This window comes from Anolis sagrei, chromosome 3 (assembly GCF_037176765.1).
Source record: "Anolis sagrei isolate rAnoSag1 chromosome 3, rAnoSag1.mat, whole genome shotgun sequence".
NCBI lineage: Eukaryota > Metazoa > Chordata > Lepidosauria > Squamata > Dactyloidae > Anolis > Anolis sagrei.
In genome coordinates, this window is record NC_090023.1 from 19,183,241 (window position 1) to 19,209,186 (window position 25,946).

The 25,946-nt window shown below is 40.1% G+C and overlaps 1 protein-coding gene across 1 annotated transcript in view; it reads left to right on the forward strand.

Moving 5' to 3' along the window:
* DEUP1 (deuterosome assembly protein 1) overlaps window positions 1-25,946 on the forward strand; it is an 83,487-nt gene that overhangs the window by 51,114 nt on the left and 6,427 nt on the right. Inside the window, exons 9-11 of the mRNA XM_060771112.2 lie at window positions 2,145-2,250; window positions 8,595-8,792; window positions 17,512-17,711. Of these exons, the coding sequence (XP_060627095.2) occupies window positions 2,145-2,250; window positions 8,595-8,792; window positions 17,512-17,711 (504 nt within the window). The remainder of the gene's footprint in view (window positions 1-2,144; window positions 2,251-8,594; window positions 8,793-17,511; window positions 17,712-25,946) is intronic.

Below are 25,946 nucleotides of genomic sequence, written 5' to 3' on the forward strand. Positions count from 1 at the left end.
CCTATGCATGTCATTGTGATCCATAGGGCTTGTTCTCATACCATAGTCATGGTGTTAATGGTCTAAGTTCTTAGACTTACATTTGCCACTTTTTTTCCTTCCTCTAAAATGTAAAAAGTCCTTCCTTGTGTATTTTCAGCATTTTAACTTTAAGAATTTTAACTGTTTACTTTTTAATACCATTAATATTTGATTCGATTTTAATGTTTGAATATTTTTAGGTTTTAATTGTATTTCATTTTTGTTTTACTGTAAGTCGCTTTGAATCTCTTTTGTGGAGAGAGAAGGCAGGGTATAAATAAACACAATAAACACAACAACCACAACCACAACAACCCACTACTTATTGCACCCACGTAGTGATGTCGACAGACTTTACATGCCCAGAAAATCAGGCAGAGGGCTTTGCAAGTGAAACAAATAGTAGAAGAAGAGAAACATGCACTGGCAGATTGTGTGAAAGACAGTCAAGAGCCAACATTAATGGATGTAAATAGTAGAAAACTGCTTAAAGTGCAAAAGACAAAGAGTGAATACTGTAGAAATACAATGCAGAACAGAAGAGAAAACTGGCAAAAGAAGATTCTCCATGGACAGATCCTGGGAAAATTGAAAGCAAAATTAACAAGGAAAAAACATGGATTTGGTTCACAAATGGAACTTTGAAAAAGGAGACCGAGGGCCTGATTCTTGCAGCCCAAGAACAAGCAATTAGAACAAATGCCATCAAAGCCAGAATTGAAAAGTTGACTACAGATTCTAAGTGTACACTCTGCAAGGAAGCAGATGATAGGATGGCTCATATAGTCAGCTGTTGCAAGAAGATCACACAGATGAACTACAAGCAGAGGCATAACACTGTTGCTCAGATGATCCATTGGAACTTGTGCCACAAATACCATCTGCCTGTGACAAAGAACTGGTGGGATCACAAGCCTGAAAAGGTTACAGAAAATGAACATTTAAAACTACTCTGGGACTTCCGAATTCAGACTGACAGAGTTTTGGAACACAATGCTCCTGACCTCACGATCCTGGAAAAAAAGAAAGTGACAGCAGAATTGACAAGAAGCAACTGGAAAATCTTACAGGATATGAGGATTTAAAGATAGAACTGCAAAGACTCTGGCACAAGCCAAAAAAAGTGGTCCCAGTGGTGATCGACACACTGAGTGCAGTGCCTAAAGACCTTGGCCAGCACTTAAAAACAATTGTTAATGACAAAATTGCCATCTGTCAGCTACAAAAGGCCACCCTATTGGGATCTGCATGCATTATTCGGAAATACATCACACAGTCTTAGACACTTGGGGAGTGTCCGACATGTGATCGAATACAAAAGCCAGCATAGTGATCTTGCTTGCTGCGTACTAATTTTGTTGAGTATCAAATAATAATGTACTGTTTGCAAAACTATAGGTAGCAGATACTCATTTTCTTCCTTAATACAGACTTGGGATAAGTTTTATACTTGTGTCAAAAAAGTTTCTTTTTTTTTAGCACATATTAACAGGAATAATTTCCCACCCCCCAAACACTCTCCTGTGTTTCTGCCTGCATCTTCTGATTGAAAGGAGGACATTGAATGAGTTTTTATTTTTGAAATGTATTTCTTTGTCTTGACAAACTACTAGGAAGTGCTAACACAGGTTGGGAATTAATGCCAAAAAACATTAGTGACCTACATACACAATTATGTTCCATACAATTCGAAAAAAGTACTAAACCAATAAAACAAAATAAAGCAATAAAATGGCCACGGAATTTTGGTGGTCACCCTCCTAAATCAAATTTTGTTTTCTTTTTTTAGCCGAACAATGCACAAGGTGTGCTTTTTCATTACAAGTAGAGTCCCAGGATGCATCACTAAGTGAGAAAGAAGGTTATGAGATTAATTTTGAAACACAGCAATTACCACTCCAGGTGTAAACATGTCTACCTTAATTTCAAAAATTGGAGGTTATGAGATTCCCAAAGTTTTCCTTAATAAGAGATTTAATGTCTGTCTAGGTCATAGACTTCTATTCTTTAGAAAATAGGCTGTATTTAGGAATTCTCTGTTCACTTGGAGTTATTTGAGTTTTGTAGTGATGGTGTTTTACTGAAGTTAGGGTTGTACAACTTTTGTGGTTCTTTTTTTCCAGGCTTCAATCATCTTATGCTCAATGTGTCAAGGACTTGGAAATAAAGAAAGCTCAGATACTTTTCTTGGAGAGACAGCAGCAAAATCAAAAGAGAGAGCTAAATCAGGTATTTCCTATTAGAAACATTTAACTATCTGTTGTAAATTTTATTTTGTAATATATGACAAAATTATGACCTATAATGTACCATTTACGCCACGTTGGAAGAAATGTGAAGTTGTTTATGTTGGATGCACTCAGTTGCAGCAGAGGAGAGGTGGGAAAACAAGCAACACGCCTAATGCCATCAGATTGCATCTCCCACCATATCCCTACATTGGCTATTTTGGATAGCACTGGTGGGAGGTATTGTTGAATAATATTTGGAGGGACATGCATTCTTCATTCCCACAAAGGACAGGAGGAGATATTGCAAATGGACTTGAAGAAGTATGTGAAGGGAGGAAGGCAATGTTTCAGAGAGTACCACTGGACCTATGGGTCAACCAGGAAAAAAGGTGGCAATCTAATGAGGGAAGAGCAGAATTTATGATGATGAGAAGGATGGTGGAGTCATGGGACTTGTCTACACTGGCCACTTAATCTGTGGACAGTCTGAGACAGGAATGCTCTGATTGGCCGTGGAGGTAGCCACATACTCCATCACCAACTTGCAGTTGAACAAAGTCTATCTGGGCAAAACAGACAAAGAATGCTTTCCCCCCACTGATGACAACCTTACTGTCAGTTTCACCATCTCCACTGCCAAATGGTGCAAGACTCCACAGGAATTACAGGCCATTGCTGATAACCATGTGTCAAAGGAGAAAGAGGGGACCAACCCCACCTTGCCCTGGGCACATAGATGCTTTGGCTGATGTCAACATGAGGTGGCCACAGTGATCAGGAGGTCTGCAGACATCTAGGAGCAGCAACTCACTTTCTTCTTTCACTAAGAAAAGAAGATGGTGAGCAGTCCTGCTGTTCACACTGTGCCAGAGCCATAGGATAGTCCATCCAGAGTTTCAGGCAAACTCTGAAGCAACCCCCACCTTCTCTTAACCAGTTTACTCCACAATAAGTACCAGAGTTTCCAGAACATAGTTGGGACAGCCAGGAGTGACTACACATTGAGTGTGAACTCTTAAACCCATGTAGACAAGCTATGGTCATATAGAGAGGTATGCACAGGATGTAAGATGAGAGGATCAAAGGTGGGAGCAGAGGCATGAAGTACTCTGAAAGTAAGCAATTATTTAATTAAGTAATGCCTAGTCTTTGTGGTTGCATTCTCTCCTGGGAGGCATAGAATGCACAAAAAGTATAGACTTACCACAAAAGAGACAAAACTTCAATTCCTGAGTATACTAAAGCTATCAAGTGAGATATAAGATAAATAAATATACCGATACATAGTAATTGAAATAGGTGTATTGTATTTAGTGCACAGGCACATTGACGTAAAAGAATTGTAATAGTGAATTATCCTTAGGTCTTTGGTGCTCATTGTGCTAGTCGGTGGTTTTTAGTTGTCCCATTTAAAAATCACTTCACATGCAATTGTAAAGGTATCTGAATGCTGACAATGTATATCCACCTCACCATAAGCGGCGCAGTGGGTTAAACGCCTGTGCCGGCAGAACTGAAGACCGACAGGTCGCAGGTTCGAATCCAGGGAGAGGCAGATGAGCTCCCTCTATCAGCTCCAGCTCCTAATTGCGGGGACATGAGAGAAGCCTCCCACAAAGATGATAAAAAAACAACAAATCATCTGGGCGTCCTTGCTGACGACCAATTCTCTCACACCAGATGCAACTTGCAATTTCCCAAATCGCACCTGACACAACAAAAAAAAACCCCCATAAGTTAGAAATGACTTGGAGGCACATAACAACAACAATATTAATATAACAGTGGTGTGTGATAAGCTCCCTAGAAGAGTAGCTGCCTGTTTTTGTAAGGAAATACCCAGCAACAAGCTATTGTTTCCTTTTTTATGTAAATTAGTCTCAACCCTTCCCTATGCTATGCAAAGCATGTATATATATGTAGTATGCATGAACATGTGTGTATGTGTGTATGGTCAGAGTTACACTTTGAAATGTCCCCATTCTGACTTACATACAAATTCAACTTAAGAACAAACCTACATAACCTATAATGTTCATAACCTGGGGTATGCCTAGGTTCCTTTCCTATAGGCTATATCACCCCGTGGGTATAAACATGGACGTAAACTGAAAATATCCAGAAGCTTCTTCCAGTTTCAACCCCACATCCTCAGTTTTTGCTTTTATAAGTTGCAACTTGGATGAGTGACATGAATAGAAAGTTAAATCCTTTCGGTACATTTCCAGGAGTGTCAATCCTCTTTTTTGACTGTTTAAAAAATAAAGTGTGGGAGGATTAAAAAACCTGGAGTAGAGGAGTAATAAAATAAATGTGTGAGGGAAATAGAAAGAACTCCCATAACAGTATCTTGTTGCAATGTTTAACTTTCAAAGATACAGATAGAAGAAATGACTCTGACATGAAGCTACCAGTTTTTTTCTTTATAGTTGTTGTTCGCTTGGTTACTTATGTGCTAATGCCGTGTGCTGCCATTACTTTGCACTCCGCTGGACTTTGTTGTATAATTACTTTTAGAAAATCAATTTACCAAAAAAGGGAGAAAGAAAGAATGGCCATATATCTTTCCTACTTGTTACATCCATTACTAATCTTCTCCAAGGAATCTACAATTAAAGTCTAATGGCTAGGCATCATGCAATGAGCCAGTTGCCAAGAAAACTCTAAGAAATCAGCGACAGCTTGACACTCTTTCTCTGATACCTAGACAATTTTTGTTGTCTGGTTGCCACTGAAAATCACATCTCAGGGTGTTACCCTTCATTGTGATTGAATTCATACAATAGCATGATGAGAGGAGCTGCACCAAACACCTGAAGTCACATCTAAATTGAAGAGAATTTTAAATAATGCAAGATTTAGTAGCTTTAATGGCAAAGTACTAAAAGTAGAACATCTTTTGTTCCTACTTAAGATTGCAGTCTCAATGTGTACGTACTCCATAAGGTTTATGCCTAATAAGTGTTAATACCAGCATTTATTACCTCCCAACTTTTCTTTGAAGGTAAAGGACTAGTTAGATACAAAAAAAACCTGGATGATTATGCCTCATGTTATTAAATGGAAGCATCATGAATGCATTTCAGAGTATCTTTGTGTTGTAGGCTGATGGGTTCACTATTGATTTAGAGGGGATTGTGGGATTTTCTGAGGCACAAAGTGATGAAGATTCAAGTGGGAAAAATCTGACCCAAAAAGTGCAGGGTTTCAAGGTCAGTCAGAGGAGCCAGAAACTGCAACTTTAGAAAAGGAGTCCAGTGAAGAGCTAAGTGATACAGAAGGCTCTCAGGGAAAAACACCTAAAGCTATGGAGATCAACAAAAGTCTTTGGTTACAGAGCAGAAAATAAGCAACGCCAGTCTGAGTGCTTACATAGGAAAGCTGGGGAGAAAATTCACGGGAAAAGGAATGACTTCATGGATGCCTATTAATTAGCAAGTTGTTTACCTAAGGGTTAGTTCAGGCAACATAGCATTTGAGTGAGAAGCTAGGCCTGAGTTCCCTGGTTCTTGTTTCAATTCAAGCCTCAGTTTTGTATTTATTCTGGAAGTTTTCTGTGTTCTTGTTTTTGTATTCTTGCTCGTGTCAGTATCAACCAGACAATTGTATTACATTTTTAACATTTTTTTAACAAACAGACAAAACAGAGTTTGCAAGCTTGGTAGTTGATTAAATGTCCTTTGACCAGTAGCTGGCCACTTGGAGTGCCTCTGGTGTTGCTGCAAGGAGGTCCTCCATTGTGCATGTGGCAGGGTAGTTGATTAAATGTCCTTTGACCAGTAGCTGGCCACTTGGAGTGCCTCTGGTGTTGCTGCAAGGTGGTCCTCCATTGTGCATGTGGCAGGGCTCAGGGTGCATTGCAGCAGGTGGTCTGTGGTTTGCTCTTCTCCACACTCGCATGTTGTGGATTTCACTTTGTAGCCCCATTTCTTGAGATTGGCTCTACATCTCATGGTGCCAGAGCACAGTCTGTTCAGCACCTTCCAAGTCGCCCAGTTTGCTGTGTGCCCAGGGAGGAGTCTCTCATTTGGTATCAGCCATTGATTGAGGTTCTGGGTTTGAGCCTGACACTTTTGAACTCTCGCATGTTGAGGTGTTCCAGCGAGTGTCTCTGTAGATCTTAGAAAACTATTTCTTGATTTAAGTCATTGACGTACTGGCTGATACCCAAACAAGGGATGAGCTGGAGATGTCTCTGCCTTGGTCCTTTCACTATTGGCTGCTACTTCCCAGCGGATGTCAAGTGGTGCAATACCGGCTAAACAGTGTAATTTCTCCAGTGGTGTAGGGCGCAGACACCCTGTAATAATGCGGAATCTGCATGAGATGTTTGGATTACTGTTTGGTTATCACCTATTGCTAACTTTTTTTGGATTATATATCTTCTTTATTCCTGATTTTTCAATATATTTTATGTGTTTTTACAATAAACAGTTTGCTTATACTCTGGACTTTTGTGTGGTGCTGTGGTCATAGGTGTTTCCAGGCCTGGGGTACAACCCTTTGTTCATATCACTTCCACTTAATGATATGGGATGTGATGATCTATCGCCTGCTGAATTTGCAGATCTGGACCCCATGGATCCAGAGGACCCAAATGTAATGATAAAATTGCCAAGAAATGATTGATTTCATGAATGCAAGAAGCCAAAATACAGCTGAGTGCCATTCAATTGGTTATTTTCATGTTGGCATCTAGACAAATGGTATTGTTCTAAGTAATAGGAGAATTTCTTGCAATCGCACTATTTGTTATTGGCAGAAAAGGAATGGAGAGCCATAGTCTTCTTGATACTCGTAAGAGAAAGCAGAACAGTGCAGGGGGAAAAGACTTTGAAGGCTACATTTAATAGTTTAGAACAACCTATTAAGTGAATGTAGTGCCAGATATATTTTCTGTGAGAGCTTTTATAAAAAAATATATATTGTACCAACATTTATCATGATTTGTCTTCTGTGAGCTACTGAGATGTATTTACAATTGCACTTGGTGCTTTAACGATTGATTTTACTTATTTAGAGGGATAGTGGAGCATCTAGCTTTTTCAAGGTACAATATATTTGTAAGACTGGTACCAAGTGCTTCTAGCATCAATCCTGTTTAGCACTTCATTTTTCCACTTCATTTTGTAATCCTGGGGAGAATGGATTTGGGGGCAATCGTGTGGGTTACATTGTCAGCCCTCTACAATCACTGGGGTTAGGGGTAGAACTTAGGTGATGCAGAACATATTATTATACTCTTAGATGTGTTTGGATGTCGTAGTTGTTCTCCCTCATCCTTTCACCCCAGTTCTACCCCTATTCCCCATATCAGTGGTTCCCAACCTTTTTTTGACCAGGGACCACTTTGACCAGGGACCACTTTGACCAGGAACTACTTGATCAGGGACCACTTGACCAGGGACCACTTTGAACAGGGACTACTCTCCAACATTGGTACCAAAAGGGTTATAAATTAGTTTTTGGTCAACCTTAGATTCGGTTTGGTTATTTGGGGTGCTGATTCATAAAACCGTATTGGATAGACCACATTAGCTCTAGTTTCTGATACAGAACATATGCCATCCAGTAGTTGCCATCTGCTCACCCACAGAAACCATATTTAATAAGCCTTGGCGCTATAAGAGCGTTTTGTAAGACCTGATGCTCTTGTTGCAATGGTGTAGTAGCGATTAACCATATTTTAGTTTTTGCAGACTGCAGGTGGTCCATGGTCCACAAGTTGGGAACCACTGCCTTATATAAATGGGATGAATGATAAGGGAGAACAAAGACAATATCCACACGCATCTAAGTGTACAATAACATATTTTGTGATATTGTTCCAGTATAAATGCTTCTTGGAACAAGACATTTTAACATGTTTATTTGTATTTACAAGGGAAGTGATTTCCAAATCTGATCTAGGATGTTCTAATCTGTTTGTTTTACCATAACCGCACCAAAGGAACAAATTTTTACAGATAGTAAGACTGATGCTCAATATAACCCTTTCATCTTGTACTAACTTAATGAAACATTCTGGGTTACACCCCCTGAATCTACTGAAATTGATGGATATTTGTATTTTAACTTCCTTTTGTTCATCTTTCACTTCTGACATCTATTGAAACGTGATGTTTAAACAAGACGACAGATGAAAAGTGTAAATTGTAATCAGAAAGGAACAGCGATGCTGCTCGTTTTGAATCATAAGACATTTCAAATCTCTCTGCTATCACCAGTATGTTTGGAAGGGTTCATGTACTAGAAACAAAGAGCCCCAAAAGTCAGCGGTAGGTGAATACCATCTGAAGGTCTGGCTCTCATTCTTTTCTTTCTGGACCACATTTGCTGCAGATAAGGGACCGTCTTTATCAGGAACAGCAGTCCCATTGCTCTGAGGTGGAAAGAATGAGGAGAGAAATCTCTGACCTGACAGAAGAGCTTCATCAGAAGGAGATTACTATAGCAACTATCATGGCGAAAGCAGCTCTGCTGGAAAGACAGTTACAAATGGAGTTAGAGATAAAAGAGAAAATGTTAGGAAAACAACAGGTATGCAAACAGAATAAAAAGTGGCCCGGGTCACTTGGTCATTATAGAGATTAGCACTTATTGAAGTCTGGAAAAGCGATTCCTTTACAGAATCTAAGGCGCAAAACAAATGAGACGATCTTACATAACACTAATAAGCCCAAACCATGCAAATAATCAAAACTTGTGTGGGGTTACAATTATTTTAAAATTTCCTAATATCGCTGTCTGCTTTCTTTTTGTAATACTGGGATTTCTTAACAATATATTTCTTAATAAGCAGAATATTTCAAAGATCACATGTGGAATACTGTGTCAAATTCTGAGCACTGCAATTGAAGGGAGATGTTGACTCTAAGCTGGAATGTGTCCAGAGGCGGGTGACTAAAATAATCAAGGGTCTGGAGAACAAGCCCTTTGAGGAGAGGCTTAAAGCACTGGGCATGTTTAGCCTGAAGAAGAGAAGGATGAGAGGAGACATGATGAGGGCCATGTGTAAATATCTGAGAAGAAGTCACAGGGAGGAGGGTGGAGGCTTGTTTTCTGCTGTCCTGGAGGCTAAGATGCAGAACAACAACAAGAAAGAAGATTCCACCTGAACATTAGGAAGAACTTCCTAACTGTGAAAACTGTTCAGCAGTGGAACTCTCTGCCCCAGAGTGTGGTAGAGGCAGGATGGCCATCTGTCGGGGGTGCTTTGAATGCGATTTTCCTGCTTCTTGGCAGGGAGTTGGACTGGATGGCCCCCGAGGTCTCTTCCCACTCTATGATTCTATAAAGTTTACTTAAGGGCAGTATTCCCATGTGGTTAACAATATTTTCCTAATACTTAGCTTTTAAACATTTTAATACTATTTTAAGATACACTATTGAAATTGCTTGTGAGTGTATGTGCTTTTGAATACTCTTTATATTACAAAAGGAGAAATGTAGTCCTTCAAGGAGAGATGAAACTCTTCCTCCCAGGGGGAGGGAATAATGTTTTCTTCAGGAGGGAATAATTTTTAGACTGGTCAACATCTGAACATATGATTTCTTACCTGCAGCCTGAAATGACAATGTACTATTTTGGTACATTTGAGCCAAAATAGCATTTCAGAGCACAGGTGGAAAATCATGTTTTCACCAGAATGTCCTGTGGGAGTTGTTCTCACATTGTATGATCTTACAGAGAGTGAGCACGTAGCACAGGAGCATGGCTACACGGGTAGGAATCACATTTTGCAGGCAACGTGCTGCTGGAGACTTAATTTCTTTCTTTATTTGATTTCTGTCCTGTCTTTCTCTCAAAACGAGACCCATCCCTTTGGGACTGCACCATGTGAAACCAATGTCCCGGGAGGCTTCTTCTCTTTGGACATGTTGAGTGGAGGATGATTTTGTTGCTAGATTTTTTTAAAAATAAATGAAGGGAAGTCATCTTGTGATAGATAGGGAAGAGCCATAATGAAAACTACATGACAAAATGTTGGAGGCACTCATGGTGAGAACTGCAACCCCTTGACACCTCTATTTTTGGCCAGGTGAAGGACATACTATGAGGCAGACACGCAGACCTTGCTTACATATTATGAAAGTAAATGCATACACATTGTTTTGTGAAGACATCACCACTGATAGGAAATCTGGCTATGGGAGAAAGATTGGTAGGTCTTCAGATTTGGGTAGAATCATGGAGTCATAAGAGTAGAATCATGGAGTCATAAGAGTTGGAGGAGACCGAAAGAGCCGTCCAGTCCAGATGACTGTGAATACAGATATGTGAGACACAATCCTTTCAGGCATATCATTCCAGGGAAAGGGGGGTGGGTGGATTATGACTTTGTTTCCACTACTTCTTCTCACTGGCCTTGGAGCTCCTGGCCATCTTAAGAGTCCCTACTGACACCAAAATGGAATACCAATACAACTTCCTATTTCCTGATTGTGCAGATGCTTCTGCCATCATTGGAATGTAGTGCCTACATGACCAGGAATAAGGAGAGGAGATTTATTTATTTACTTACATCATTTAGATAATGCTTTTCTTACCTCGGGGCAGGGGGGACGACTCAAAGTGGTTTCTAACATAATCACAGCAAAATTCACTGTCTCGCATACATATGAAAAACCTAACATGAAACAACAATAAGATATGACTATCAATTAAATCATAAAACATAATAACATTTAGATTTAAAACGGGAGGTTAAAAACATATTAATGTAAGCACATTGAAATCGCATAATCCAGAAATCACAGTCCAAGGCCATTCCAATATCAAATATCAATTGCCCATAATCCCTGTTTGTTCCTTGTATTGCTTACTGCCCAAAGGGTCCCACAACCATGTTTTTTCTGAAGACCAAGAGGGAGGGCACTGATCAAATTGTGTTGGGGAGGGAGTTCCATAGTCGAGGAGCCACCACTGAGAAGGCCCTATCTCTCATTCCCAACAATAGCACGAGAGTAGGGCCTCCTCAAATGATCTTAACCTCTGAGATGGTTCATAGAGGGAGTTACGTTTGGACAGGTAAGATGGCCCAGAACTGTTTTGAGCTTTATAGGCTAAAGCCAGCACTTTAAATTGTGCTCGGTAACAGACTGGCAGCCAGTAGAGCTGGCTGTTCCGATGTGCCTTTCCAGAATAGGAAAACTCCAACAACAAGTCCCAGAAGCACTTTATTAGAAATTAAGATTGTTGGCACACTGCACTTACCCTATAATCCCTATATATCACCTGTCACATCAGCACTTTTAATCTGTACCCATTACTCTGGCCCTGCCCAGTTTTATTGTATCCTGGTGTATTGTTTTATTGCTTGTTGTTTAATATTGCTTTAACTGTTTTTCATTTGCTTTAGGTTGTGTATTGTTATGTTGTGTTTTGAGGCCTTGGCCTTTGTAAGCCGCATCGAGTCCTTCAGGAGATGCTAGCAGGGTACAAATAAAGATAATAATAATAATAATAATAATAATAATAATAATAATAATAGCTGTGCAACCAACATCAAGGAGGTTGTTCCTTCCTTGATGCTGGTTCCACCGAAACCCTGTTCTGATGTCAGTAGAGGTTGCCATGATGGCAAGGGACTTGCACAGAGGTAGGAGGAGGAGCAGTGACATAGAAAAGAGATATTTACTGACCCAGAGGACAGATTGTATAAAATAACAGGCTCAGATTTGGCACAAATGTTGCTGCCCCAGGGCTATACTATTCTGTGTAGACAAATCCTATGACTCTGAAATCTGGGGACTGACTCTTTGCTTGGCCATAAAAACCCATTGTGTGACCTTGGGTGAGTCACACTTTCTCAGCCTCGGAGGAAGGCAGTGAAGGCCAAGAAACCCCACATGATAGGGCCACCATAAATTGGAAATAAAGGGTCACAACAACTACAACAGTGAGTGAACTCTTACCTTTCTGCTGTTGGATGGCTGACAAGTTAATGTGCTACCTGCCTTGTAAGTCGAAAAAAATGCAAAATTGTTTCACAGTGCCAATTTTATGAGTTGTAAAACTATCCCGTTTCCCTGAAGTAAATAATTTTAGATCATTATGGCTGTCATTTGAAATACTATACCTTAGCCTCAAACAGAAGTTTTACTAGACCAGCCCATAAAGCTGCAGCTTTCAGCTTGGAGGGAAAATGCAGTCAAAATAATATGTTTGTCCTTAACAGACAATAATAGAGCTTTGGACATCACCGTGGCATTCATTTTATGTCTGCTATGGATGAGATAAAATGAAAACCTGGAAAAATGTTTTTATGAAGGGCTTTCCCCCCACTAAAACAACAGAAGTGAAAACCAGTTTCTGCTTATTGTGAGGGAGATTGTGAAGTAAATAGGTTCTGAACTATTATCTTAAACTTGTCCTCTAAACAATACATTCTGCAGAACTCAGAGGATCTTATATTTGAAACAACATCCTTAAGACTATACTGTAAATCAGTTTCCATTCAGGCACACAAAATGCTTTATGCTTATATCCAACATTCTTAACAATGTTGTACCTCACCTCGAGCCACAAGGAGAGACAGGTAATAAATATATTATTATTATTATTATTATTATTATTATTATTATTATCATCATCACCATCATCATTATCATAATCACAATGTAATGATATCAGGGTAATGCAAGAGAGCAATTCAAGCTTTTCTTCTAAAACTCTTACCAAAATGTGGGAAATTAATCACATTATGTCCTTGATTCATAACATATTACATAATTTATAAAATACCTATTATATAATCATTCTATTAAATATAATATTGGGTTGTTGTAGGTTTTTTCAGGCTATATGGCCATGTTCTAGAGGCATTCTCTCCTGACGTTTCGCCTGCATCTATGGCAAGCATCCTCAGAGGTAGTGAGGCATATTTGTCACAAATCTTTATTTCCACCCCACGAGATGCCTGAATTGTAGTTCAAGGGAACGTTCTAATCTAAACCCAATTTCTGTAAATAGCTTAATAGTGAGGTAGATCAAAAAGCAATATTCTGTATCGGAATTTTGTTGGTAGTCAATTATTTATTTATTTCATTTCAAAAGCATTGCACAAATAAATAAGTTTGAAACTGCTAAAATAAATGGATCACAAGCAGTTAAATAGTTTTAGACCAAAAATGGGCAACAGCAACTGCACTGTCTATAAAACTATAATTTTAAACAGTTCTTCCTCTGTGCTTGAGGCAGGGCATTGTGGACAAGCATACACACGCTGAGTCGTTCGTTCTGCTCCACAATCACACAAGGTGGAGGATTTTTCTAGGTAGTGCCGTTTTGCCAGGTTGTCTTTTGATCTGCCAACTCCACTTCTGAGTCTGTTCAGGGACTTCCAAGTTGCCCATTTTTGATTTACTCCTGGAGGAAGATCCTCGTGAGAGGCCATCCAGTTGGAATTGCTTGATTTTGCTGCCCACAGGAGTATTCTTGCTGTTGCAGGAGCAACATTTAGAGGAGTGGTGGTTCTCATGAAACCTTTCCTTGATTTAAGTCTACTGGGAGGAGGCTGGTAGCCATACAGTGGGTGGCTTTCATGGTGTTCAACCTTATTTCTCTCACAATTGGCAGCAACTTCCTGTTGTACATCGGGGGGGGGGGGGCAATGCCAGCTAACTGATCGTTGACTTTATGGGATTTACATATGTCCTGACTTACTATTAGACAGTCGTATCAATGGCAATCCCAACTTTCATTTATTCTACTTCTAAAAATATAACAATAGAGCTGACATTTATAAAGATTAGTAGTGTACAAGGGAGCCCAGTGTCAACATGAAATTCAGGTAACTCACACAGCATTCCTATTGCTTTTTGGTGCCAAGAGCTCACTTGTGGGTTAGCTTCCTTTACTGAAATGAAGATAGTAACAACAAGTGCCCATGCAGAACCTCAGGGTCTTGAACACCCTGTACAAAGTGTATTACACTCTATATGCAATTGATTTCAGTGGGACTTCGATACTGAGGATTAGGTATAACTTTACAGCTTTGGGTGATTCAACAAATTATTACTTTTACAATAAATGTTATCCAAGTTGTTTCTCTAGATGAAAGTAAAAAATGGATTGTAGTCCCTGTTGGCTGCTGGGACTAATCCAGCCAAAATGAAGACATGCGTCAAGACACTCAAAAGGTGGTGGTCTTATTGGTTAAAAAGCCCAGGATGTTTCAGTTAATGGTTATTCTTAAAGCCTTCTTCGGGGATTATTGAGAATATACCTTCAAAAATATCTACATCAAGAATTCTCAAAACTATTTCCTGGACAAATGTATACACAGGGCAAAACATACTGGGCTTGTAAACCAATAAAATCACAATCTTCTGAGCATCTCCATCTACAGATTTCAGTTCCTGCCTACACCTCAAAAAGAAAGCATTTTTCAACCTGCGGCTCCAGTGGAAGTTTCTCAACCTGGGGGTCAGGACCCCTGGGGGAGTCACAAAGGGGTTTAAGAGGGCTTGCCAAAGACCATCAGAAAATGGCAGAGAAGGCTGAAGATCTCTCTGCCTGTTCTTCTCTTCCTTTTTGGAAACAGACGGTGAAACTGCCCACCAAAAGTCCTCCTCCACCATGATTGGCCGGCCTCTCAGCCAAGGGGAAATAACCCGTTTCTGAAACTCCAAGCAGGGAGGGAAGAGCAGGCATGCTCGGTGCATGGCAGCGTGGTGCGCATATATGGGCAAGGGAGAGCATGTGAGGTTGAAGGGAAGCTCATATCAGTGAGTCCTTTCAAGGCATGGGGTTACTGTGTGGGAAGTTTGGCCCAATTCTATCGCTGGTGGGGTTCAGAATGCTCTTTGATTGTAGGTGAACTATAAATCCCAGCAACGACAACTTCCAAATGTCAAGGTCTAATTCCCCCAAACACCACCAGTGTTCACATTTGAGCATATTGAGTATTCATGCCAAATTTAGTCCAGATCTATCATTGTTTGAGTCCACAGTGCTCTGTGGATGTAGGTGAACTACAACTTTAAAACTAAAAGTCAGTGCCCATCAAACCCTTCCAGTATTATCTGTTGGTCATGGGAGTTCTGTGTGCCAAGTTTGGTTCAATTCCAATGTTGGTGGAGTTCAGAATGGTCTTTGATTTTAGGTGAACTATAAATCCCAGAATCATAGAGTTGGAAGAGACCTCATGGGCCATCTAGTCCAACCCCCTGCCAAGAATCAGGAATATTGCATTCAAAGCACCCCTGACAGATGGCCATCCAGCCTCTGTTTAAAAGCTTCCAAAGAAGGAGCCTCCACCACACTCCAGGGCAGAGAGTTCCACTCCTGAACGGCTCTCACAGCCAGGAAGTTCTTCCTCATGTTCAGATGGAATCTCCTCTCTTGTAGTTTGAAGCCATTGTTCCACGTCCTAGTCTCCAGGGAAGCAGAAAACAAGCTTGCTCCCTCCTCCCTGTGGCTTCCCCTCACATATTTATACATGGCTATCATATCTCCTCTCAGCCTTCTCTTCTTCAGGCTAAATATTCCCAGCTCTTTAAGCCACTCTTCATAGGGCTTGTTCTCCAGACCCTTGATTTATTTATTTATTTATTTATTTAGCAGTTTTGTATACCAGTCTTCTCACCTCTATCGAGGGACTCAGGCCGGTTTCCAACAATAATATCACAAACAGTCATTAAAACATCATATTACATATTAAACTAAAAACATTAAAATAGCAAAATACAGTCATATGATTACAATGGTCAGTCGTCACAATAAAATCGTTGTTCGTCATCATCCATCCATATCACAAAATATTGACTCACTCGTTGAATGCCAATTTCCAGAGCCAAGTTTCCACCTGTTTTCTGAACGTCAAGATCATTTTAGTTGCCCTCCTCTGGACACATTCCAGCTTGTCAATATCTCTCTTCAATTGTGGTGCCCAGAATTGGACAACTCCCAAATAACAAAATCATCTACAACTCCTAAATAACAAAATCAATTCCCAACCACACCAGTGTTCAATTTTTGGCATATCAGTTATTTGTGCCAAATTTGGTCCAGTGAATGAAAATACACCTTTCATATCCGATATTTACATGATGATTCGTAATAATAGCAAAATTACTGTTTTTAAGTAGCAACAAAAATAATTTTCCGGTTGGGGGTCACCACAACATGAAGGGATTGCGGCATTAGTAAGGTTGACAAACACGTAAATCTATTGATAATTCTGCCTAATTTATATCAGTTTACAATTTATACCAGTGGCACAGTGGGTTAAACCCCTGTGCCGGCAGGACTGAAGACCGACAGGTCGCAGGTTTGAATCCGGCGAGAGCCGCATGAGCTCCCTCTATCAGCTCCAGCTCCTCATGCGGGGACATGAGAGAAGCCTCCCACAAGGATGATTAAAAAAAACATCAAATCATCCAGGCGTCCCCTTGCAGACAGCCAATTCTCTCACTCCAGAAGCGACTTGCAGTTTCTCAAGTCGCTCCTGACACGACAAAAAAAATATCAGTGAAATTTAAGTTTTGACTGTTTTTCCATTGGCTTACCAGCAGACTTTTCAAATGTTTGACTTAGGGCACACAGCCCTATATCCTCAGAATATCAAAGCAGAAAATCCCACAATATCTGCTTTGAACTGGGTTATTTGAGTCCACACTCAGATAATATGTGATTTTCTGCCTTGGTATTCTGTGATATAAGGCTGTGTGGAAAGGCCCTTAGAGTCACTCTTTTTAATCAGCACAGTAACAGGGTTTTTAAATCAATGGGTTTTATCTCATGCTTCATTTTCCTTACTACAACGACCCTGTGATTTTGTAGATGCATAGATTTTTGAAAGAATCATGGTGTAATGACCAGCATTTTTCAGTGCTTTTCTTTTCTGAAAACATGACCCGAGGGAGCACTGTAATGAAAATATTTACAAATCTGGCATCTCAGAATCCTTTTATGCCTTTTAAAGACCTCTAAAGCAGGTCATTCCACTATGCTGAATGATTTTTGTGGTTTTTTAGAAAAGCATGGTTACGGCCTTAAATGCATGGTCCATTGAACAACTGTAATATGTTTCTGCGTTGTATGGTCTATTATGCTTTCTGCACTTGCATTTGCTGTTTTCACTGACAATTCCACTGACATTATCATTTACTAAAATCGCTGTGTGGTTGCAAATGGTAAATAAATGGCAAAAATGTTGTCCTGCCCCCTTCTTCATTAAGTTGTGTTAATTCAATAATAACAAAGCTGTAAATCAACTCATTTCCATTCCTTAATTATTATTTTTCTCAACAGATGTTAGATCTGACTAAGAAAGAATCCAAGACCTATTGGGATTCCTCAAATAGAGCTCCATATGAGAATGAAAGGTTTCACAGTGAATTTGTTAACTTGCCAAAGGACTCCGATATACCTTTGCTGGTGAAGCCAATTCCATATTTTGGAACAAATCATGCCAGTCCAACATCAGTAAAAATGCAAGAGAAGAAAGAGAAGTAGGTACAGGATTATGTACTTGGTGTCCTTTTTGTTTCCCTACATGCCTCAGTAGGGAGAAGGAGAGATGAATTTTATTGTTAACATAGGTATTATCTGTGTTGTTGAAAGCTTTCGTGGAATCACTGGGTTGCTTTGAGTTTTCCAGGCTGTATAGCCATGTTTCAGAAGCTTTCTCTCCTGACATTTCACCCACATCTATGGCAGGCATCCTCAGAGGTTGTGAGGTCTGTTGGAAACCAGCTTGATTAACATTGAATAGCCTTGCAGTTTCAAAGCCTGGCTGCTGCCTGGGGGAATCCTTTGTTAGGAGATGTTAGCTGGCCCTGATTGATTCTTGTCTGGAATTCCTCTATTTTTTGAATGTCGCTTTTTATTTACTGTCCGGATTTTAGAGTTTTTGAATACTGGTAGCCAGATTCTGTCCATTTTCATAGTTTCCTCCTTTCTGTTGAAATTGTCCACATGCTTGTGGATTTCAATGCCTTCTCTGTGTAGTCTGACATGGTGGTTGTTAGAGTGGTTCAGCATTTCTGTGTTCTCAAATAATATGCTGTGCCCAGGTTGGTTCATCAAGTGCTCTGCTGTGGCTGACTTTTCAGGTTGTACCTTAGCCTCAAACAGAAGTTTCACTAGTGCCTTTCATGTTCCTTGATATGTGTTTGGACACTTCATTTGCCCAGTTTCCAACAGACTTCACAACCTCTGAGGTGTTAGCTGGCCTTGATTGTTTCCTGTCTGGAATTCCCCTGCCTTTTGAGTGCTGCTCTTTATTTACCATCTTGATTTTAGAGGATCCTTTTTAAAAATACTGGTAGCCAGATTTTGTTCCTTTTCGTGGTTTTCTCCTTTATGTTGAAATTGTCCACATGGTTTTGGTTTTGAAGCTACAAGGCCATTAAATGCTAATCAAGGTGGCCAACTGCAACATTCACACTTGCCTCAAGCAGACAAGAGTTCTTTCTCCCACCCTGGACATTCCACAGATATATAAACCTCACTAGTTTCCAGCAGATCTCACGACCTCTGAGGATGCCTGCCATAGATGTGGATGAAACAGCAGGAGAGAATGCTTCTGGAACATAGCCATACAGCCTGGAAAACTCACAGCAACCCAATAAGTATTATCTTCCAAGCACTCAACCTGATCCAAAATTCTGCCTCCATTTCAACCAACCAGATCTTTCCAAGGCCAATGAAATGCTGCCATGAAGTTGATTTTTCTTTCTTTCACTGACTCAGTATGAAAAAATGCAGTATTCAGTTGGGAATGTATTAACAGCATACTAAACCGAAGTGTGAGGGAACAGAATAGCACAAAATATAAAGTTATCATGTGCTCAATAGAATGAAATAATTTGCAACTATAACACTACATTTCCATTCTTTTACAATCAGTCACGTAGATGATTACATAAACATTGATATGCATTGTTTAAAAATAATCCCCAACCATTTCTTAGCATGGCAGAGAACCAGATCCAGTTCGGGTTCCATGAAATATTTTAAATGGAGGCATAAAGAATTCACACCTTGACACAGTGAGACAGTTCTGGGAAGTTGCTTGTTGGATATGTTCCAAAAATTTCCAACTTCTTGTTTCGCACCCATAACTTTACTATCTTGAGCAACATAAGCATGATCATAAGTAATTGTGATGATTATTAAATGAAAGGGTGATAGTGGATGGTCTTTCCTCCACTGCAACCATGACTCTTTTTACAAGTTGATTTTCACTTGAAGGCAACCATGGAGTACCCAAAAGATTTCATGATTTTTGCTTTATGTAAATCATATGCATGCAAACACACTCTGGTCGGCTCATCAGGTCTCAGGGTTGTATCTCAGGGCACAACCTGGGGATCACAACCAGATACAGTGAAGACATCTGCCCTTGCGCTCTGCTATTCTGCTGCTGAGTATGCATGCCCAGTATGGAATATATCTCACCATGTTAAAACAGTGGCTAGAGTTCTTAATGAGACATGCCGCATTATCACAGGGTGTCTATGTTCTACACCACTGGAGAAATTATACCTGATCTCCACTGGGAAATAGCAGCCAGCAATGAAAGGACCAAGGCATTGACATCTCTGGCCCATCCTCTGTTTGGATATCAGCCAGCATGCCAATGACCTAAATCAAGAAACAGCTCCCTAAAATCTACAGAGATACTCACAGGAATACCTCAGCAAGCGAGAGTCCAAAAGTGGCAGGTAAAAACCCAGAATCTCAATCAGTGGCTGATATTGGATGAGAAACTCCCTCCTGTGCACACAGAAGACTTGGAAGGTACTAAACATACTGCTCTTTGGCACCATGGGATGCAGAGCCAATCTTAAGTAATGGGGCTATAAAGTTGAGTCCAAGACATACAAGTGTGGAGAAGAGCAAACCACAGACCACTTAATACAATGCAGTCTGAGCCCTGCCACATGCACAGTAGTGGACCTTCTTACAGCAACACCAAAGGCACTCCCAGGTTGTCAGCTTCTGATGAAAGGAAATTTAGCATAGTGCCAAGTTTTTAAGTTTTCTTGTGTTTTTTTAAAAAAAAATACATAACTGTATTCCCAATTTGCTTCTGAAAAATAAATAAAGGTTGTATCTGAAAACTTCAAGGAATGGCTGAAATTTCAGCCATTCCCTGAGATATTAGTGGCAAACGCAGCCCTGGAAGAGGATAAATGATGCGATGTGACAATTCTTAGCTGAGACCAGTCCTCTCTAACTCAGGATGCAGGCCCATCATTGGGTAAAGTGGAAATAGTATCACATCTCATAAACACATCTGAAGCAGAAGGTTTGGTAGCAGTGTTGGGCCTGGAAAAGATGTTCAGAGGGCTGGCAGTGAACATTTCAACAGTAAAATGGGGCTTTGAAGAGCTGGAAGACATAGAGGGAATGGCACCAATTGCTGCAGCTACTGTGTATATTTTTCTAGCTGCCAAATGAGTTTTCTCTTTGGTTTTTGGCTACCATATTTCCTGATCTGCCAGACTGTATCCATTCTAGGCTCATGTACCCAGATTGCTTTCATACCCATTTCTACAAATCAGTTTACTGAGAAGCAGTTCTAGCCTGTCTCCTAACCTTTGGCTGCTCTGCCTGTGTAACAGCACAACAATCCGCCCACCCCAGATGTTTTGGCCCTCAAAAATGAACGAGTAGGATACCACTGAGCTGGTAAACCTACCAGTGTTTGTTTTCCAAAGTAGGGCAAATGACAACTTTGGTGACATTGGAGGAATTTACATGGGGAAAGTGACATGGAAAACTAAATATAAACATCCCATCCCTAAATATTAATTTATTAATTTATTTATTTATTTATTTATTTATTTACCTTACTTATATACCGCTGTTCTCAGCCCCAAGGCGACTCACAGCGGTTCACAACAAATAGGAACAGCAAAAATTCAGTGCTACAGTATAGAAACAGTTACCTAACACATTACACAATTAATAAACAGTTACTACAATACCCATTCACTGTCGTCTCGTCATCAAAAACATGTTCCAGATTCGTCATCCATTGTTCCATTCCAGTGTTCATTAACCAATCATTGCACTAATTACTGGAATGCCTGCTCAAACAGCCAGGTCTTCACTTTTTTGCGGAATACCATTAGAGATGGTGCTAGTCTAATGTCCGTAGGAAGGGCGTTCCACAGCCGAGGAGCCACCACCGAGAAGGCCCTATCTCTCGTCCCCGCCAGCCGAGCTTGAGAAGCAGGCGGGATCGAGAGCAGGGTCTCCCTGGAAGATCTCAAAGTCCTGGTGGGTTCATAGGCAGAGATGCGGTTGGATAGGTAGCTTGGGCCGGAACCGTTTAGGGCTTTAAAGGTCCCATATCTTCTTTTTCGTGACTTTAAATAAAATGATGATACAGATTACTGATCTTTTGTATTATGTAGCCTTCAGTTCTAACAAATCCTATTCACATATTTTGAGAGTGTGTATTTCCAAGTGGTTTCTCTGACTTAGGATGACCATAAGGCAAATATATTACAGGTTTTATAAGTTATATATAGTTTAGTTTAGTTTACGTTTCATCTTGATTGTTGTTTGTTTGCTCTTGGCATTGAATGTTTTCCATTTTTGTTATATTTATTTACTTCATTTGTATACCGCTTTTCTCAGCCCTTAGGCGACTCAAAGCAATTAACAATAGTAAAAATTCAATGCTAAACATCATAAAAACAGTTAAAAACAATTAAAACAATAACATAATAAACAATTAAACATCAATATAACATTTTATTAGCATCTCATAAGTAGAATCAAGATCCAATCTCATCATCCGTTGTTCCGTATTCCTATATTCATTACACTGCCTATTCAAATGCCTGCTCGAACAACCAGGTCTTCACTTTCCTCCGAAATGCCAATAGGGAGGGGGGCAATCTAATATCTGTAGAAAGGGCGCCCCACAGCCGAGGGGCCACCACTGAGAAGGCCCTGTCTCTCGTCCCCGCCAGACTTTGGAAACTGCCTTGAGTCCCTTCGGGGAGAGAGGACAGGTTTTAATTTATTATTATTATTATTATTATTATTATTATTATTCTTGGAAAGCTTTGTACAGAGGGGGTTCTGTCTTTTTCTCCTTCTGAGACTCAGAATGTGAATTGTCATAGGTCACCCAAGGACTTTCCATGGCTGAGTTATACTCAGATTTAGTCTCCAGAGTAGCAGTCCAACATTCAGATCAACATACCATGTTGTTTTTCTTGTAAGGATATATGCAGTTAAATCCAGAATGACCAATTTTCAGCTACAGCTTCTAGAATCCCCAGTCAGCATGGCCACTGAAGTCCCCCCCCCCCAAAAAAAAACAACCCTTTCCCCAAAGTCTTGTTGCTCATAATTGTAATTTCAAGTTCCCCCAAATGAATTAATCTGATTCATTTATATAATCATAGAGTTGGAAGAGACCTTGTAGACCATCCAACCCCTTGCCAAGAAGCAGGAAAATCGCATTCAAAGCACTCATTCATTCAGTGTCTTCTACATCAGGGTGAGAAAAAAATCTGGTTTGGGTTTGAATGAGCTATCCAAAGGGTTGATTCCTATCACCAAAATAGATTTGACACATTGGATCATGCTGTTAAGACTTAAAATAAAGCCCAGAGAGCATTCACTGTGTCTAAGATATGGAAGCCACTGGCTGCCAGTGCTCTGATGGGAACTATATCAGTCCATGAAGCTGGTTGCTGGGGAGAAGTTGTAAAAAGTAAAAGCATTGTGTCTTTCTATTCATTGCAGCTTCTTTGTATGAAAACACCCCATCTTAAGCTGCTAGGATTCACAAACCAGCTACCCAAGCTTGCTGATGTGCTCTGATATTTAATATATAATTAAAGAGCTGTAGGCATCATTCTTCTCTGAACATCCCATTAGTTTTACTGATGTTTGCAGTTGAAGAAACTTAGCACCATGGGGAGTAAGGAGTGAAATACTAACTAAGCCCCACAGTTTTGTGCAATGAAAGAAAGGCATGGGAATTGGCTCTGGGGCCATGAGGGATGAAACTATAAAGAAGAGTGACAAGAGTATTTATCCAGACAAGCTCAGAGTCTGTGATCCACCGGAGAGAGGAGCTCAGTTTGGAGTTTTTTCAGCACATGAAAGCTTTCAAAGAATATTGTTTTTTCCCCTCTCTAGCAGTTAATTGATTGCTAAAGTTTTACTGATGAATGCAGTTGCCCCAAAGAATTCTCTTGCGCCTTTCTTTTCAACAGATCTTCTGGCTGTTGTCAGATTCCCTCCAAAGTTGCTTTCATTCCTGGTCCAAATTCCTTCAACACATAGCATCCTCTCTACCCACTGATTGATTTGTCAATTCCTGTTATGCAATTCAGTTTTCCATCATGTTACATATTTTCCAGATTCATGCTGAAACTCAGCAAATGATTACAGAATTCTTTCAACTTTGTTTGAACTTCCCACATCTGCTCCAAACGTGTCATAACAGGAGCCAGGCCCGTAGCCAGGATTTCGTTTCGGGGGATATATGCATATGGGATATATTGAGTATGGTGATCAGATCATGATATGAATAAACATAACAGTTTAAATAATGCACCAGTAAGGCCTTTTCGTGAACCACCATGAGAACCCCCCCTCCCCCCCCCCCCCCCCCCCCGGCTACATGCCTGACAGGAGCTGTTGATAGAGCATATTTTGAACTTGATTATTGAAACAATACCATAGCACTGTAAATTATATTTTGAACTTGATTAAAACATTATTTTACGATATTTCTATTCCGCCTTTCTCAAGCCTGAAGGTGACTCAAAGTCTACGTGACTAAGTAGCCAATGCGGAATACTGTCCATTGTTAAGACTACAAAAATTAGTAACTTGTTATCAGCTTCCTTGCATTATTTCTCGATTTTTCATTGCATGTGTGCATGTCTCTGTGTATATAAGAATGGCATACAACAGCAATTCCAGTCAAAATGTCTCTTAAAATGCAATATGAAAAGAACCTAGAAAATGTTACTTGTTACACCCACAAGTAAAGTTTTACGTTGTTCCCATTGGTTACACTATTTTTAAATTCTAACTTTATCGGTTGTTAAGGTAATTTGTTTCTCCTGAGCTCTGCTACAAATTACAATGCCAGAACATAAGAACAAACATGTGTTTCACGTCCTTTCAGACTCCTGCCAGAAACCTTAGGAATCGAGTTGATTGTGATGATGCTGGTTTTAACTTTGTGAATTGCGGAAGGCACCGGCTTTTTCCTGACAAAACGCTGTTATATTGTCAAACGTCAAGCAAAAGCAGATGAACCAAAACCAAGCCATGGTTGCTTGTGTATTTTTGACTCTAGGGCATATTTTAGTTTATTGCGAACCTAAACCATCCTTTTCTGTTTTAATTTGCTGTTCTGTTTCCATGGCAATTATGCCAAGAAATGAAGGGCAAAAAGGATATCTTTGAGATAGTAAAAATAGAAAACATGTGGTGGGCTTCCATGGAAAGGGAGGAGGGGGGCTTTGTAATTGGCAACATCCAGATGCCAAGCTAATGCCTTTGTGCTGTTTATGTTCATGCTTCTCTTGGTAATGTTTGCCCAATGGAAAACAAAATCACATGGATGCAAGTACCTTTACCTGTGTTCGCTCCAGATTGTGGCTGCTTAGAATTTAAAATACATATCCACCAAGAAAAATCCAGTATTGACACTGCAGCTGGCTTTTTCAGAAAGCTGCTTCTTACTCAGTGAAAATGGTTTGCAACATTTTCAAGACAGTCAAGGCAAAGTGCTTCTTCATACCAAACAGTTTATTGATGAATTTCAGTGACACAAGAAGTGATGATTCAGTCACACTAAAAAAAAAACCCACTAGATAACTTAATTGACAGATCGGGAATAGGCCTGTCAGCAATCACAAGCCATGATAGTTAAATAAAATATCAGTTGTCTGTAAGGGACCATTTATTTCTCACCACCTGGGGCTAGGGACAGAAAGAGTGAACTTACTGGGGTTTTCTAGCTGCCCAACACTGGAGATAAAGTGATTAAAAATGGTTCTTCCCTTGCCCCCTGTTATTACATTTAACCTTTAAGGTAGAGTTTATTGTCACAAAATGCAAATGTATGTGGGAAAGTAAAAACCTAATACAATTCTAACATTAAGCAACTAGCACACACAGGATTTTTCCAAATAAAGCAGACAGTGTCTGAGGATCGGGACATCCGTAGAGGTTCCAAGGTGCTTGTTTATAAAGCTATTGTCCTCCCAACCCTGTTATGCACCTACGAAACGTGGACTGTCTACTGACATCACATGCAACTCCTGGAATGATTCCATCAGCGTTGCCTCCGAAAAATCCTGCAAATTTCTTGGGAAGACATGCGGACAAATGTCAGCGTGCTGGAAGAAGCATAGACCACCAGCATTGAAGTGATGCTCCTATGCCATCAACTCCCCTGGGCTCGCCATGTCGCCCGAACGCCTGATCACCATCTCCCAAAGCAGTTACTATACTCCCAACTCAAGAATGGAAAACATAATGTTGGTGGACAGGAAAAGATATTTAAACTTGGACTTAAAGCTAACCTTAAAAACTGTGGCATAGAGGCATAGACTTCGAGAACTGGGAACCTCTGGCACTTGAGCACTCTCACTGGAGGTCAGCGGAGACCAACAGTGCTGTGGAATTCGAAGAGGCACAAACGGAGGACAAAAGGAAGAAAAGCACAAAGTGGAAGGCGCATCAAA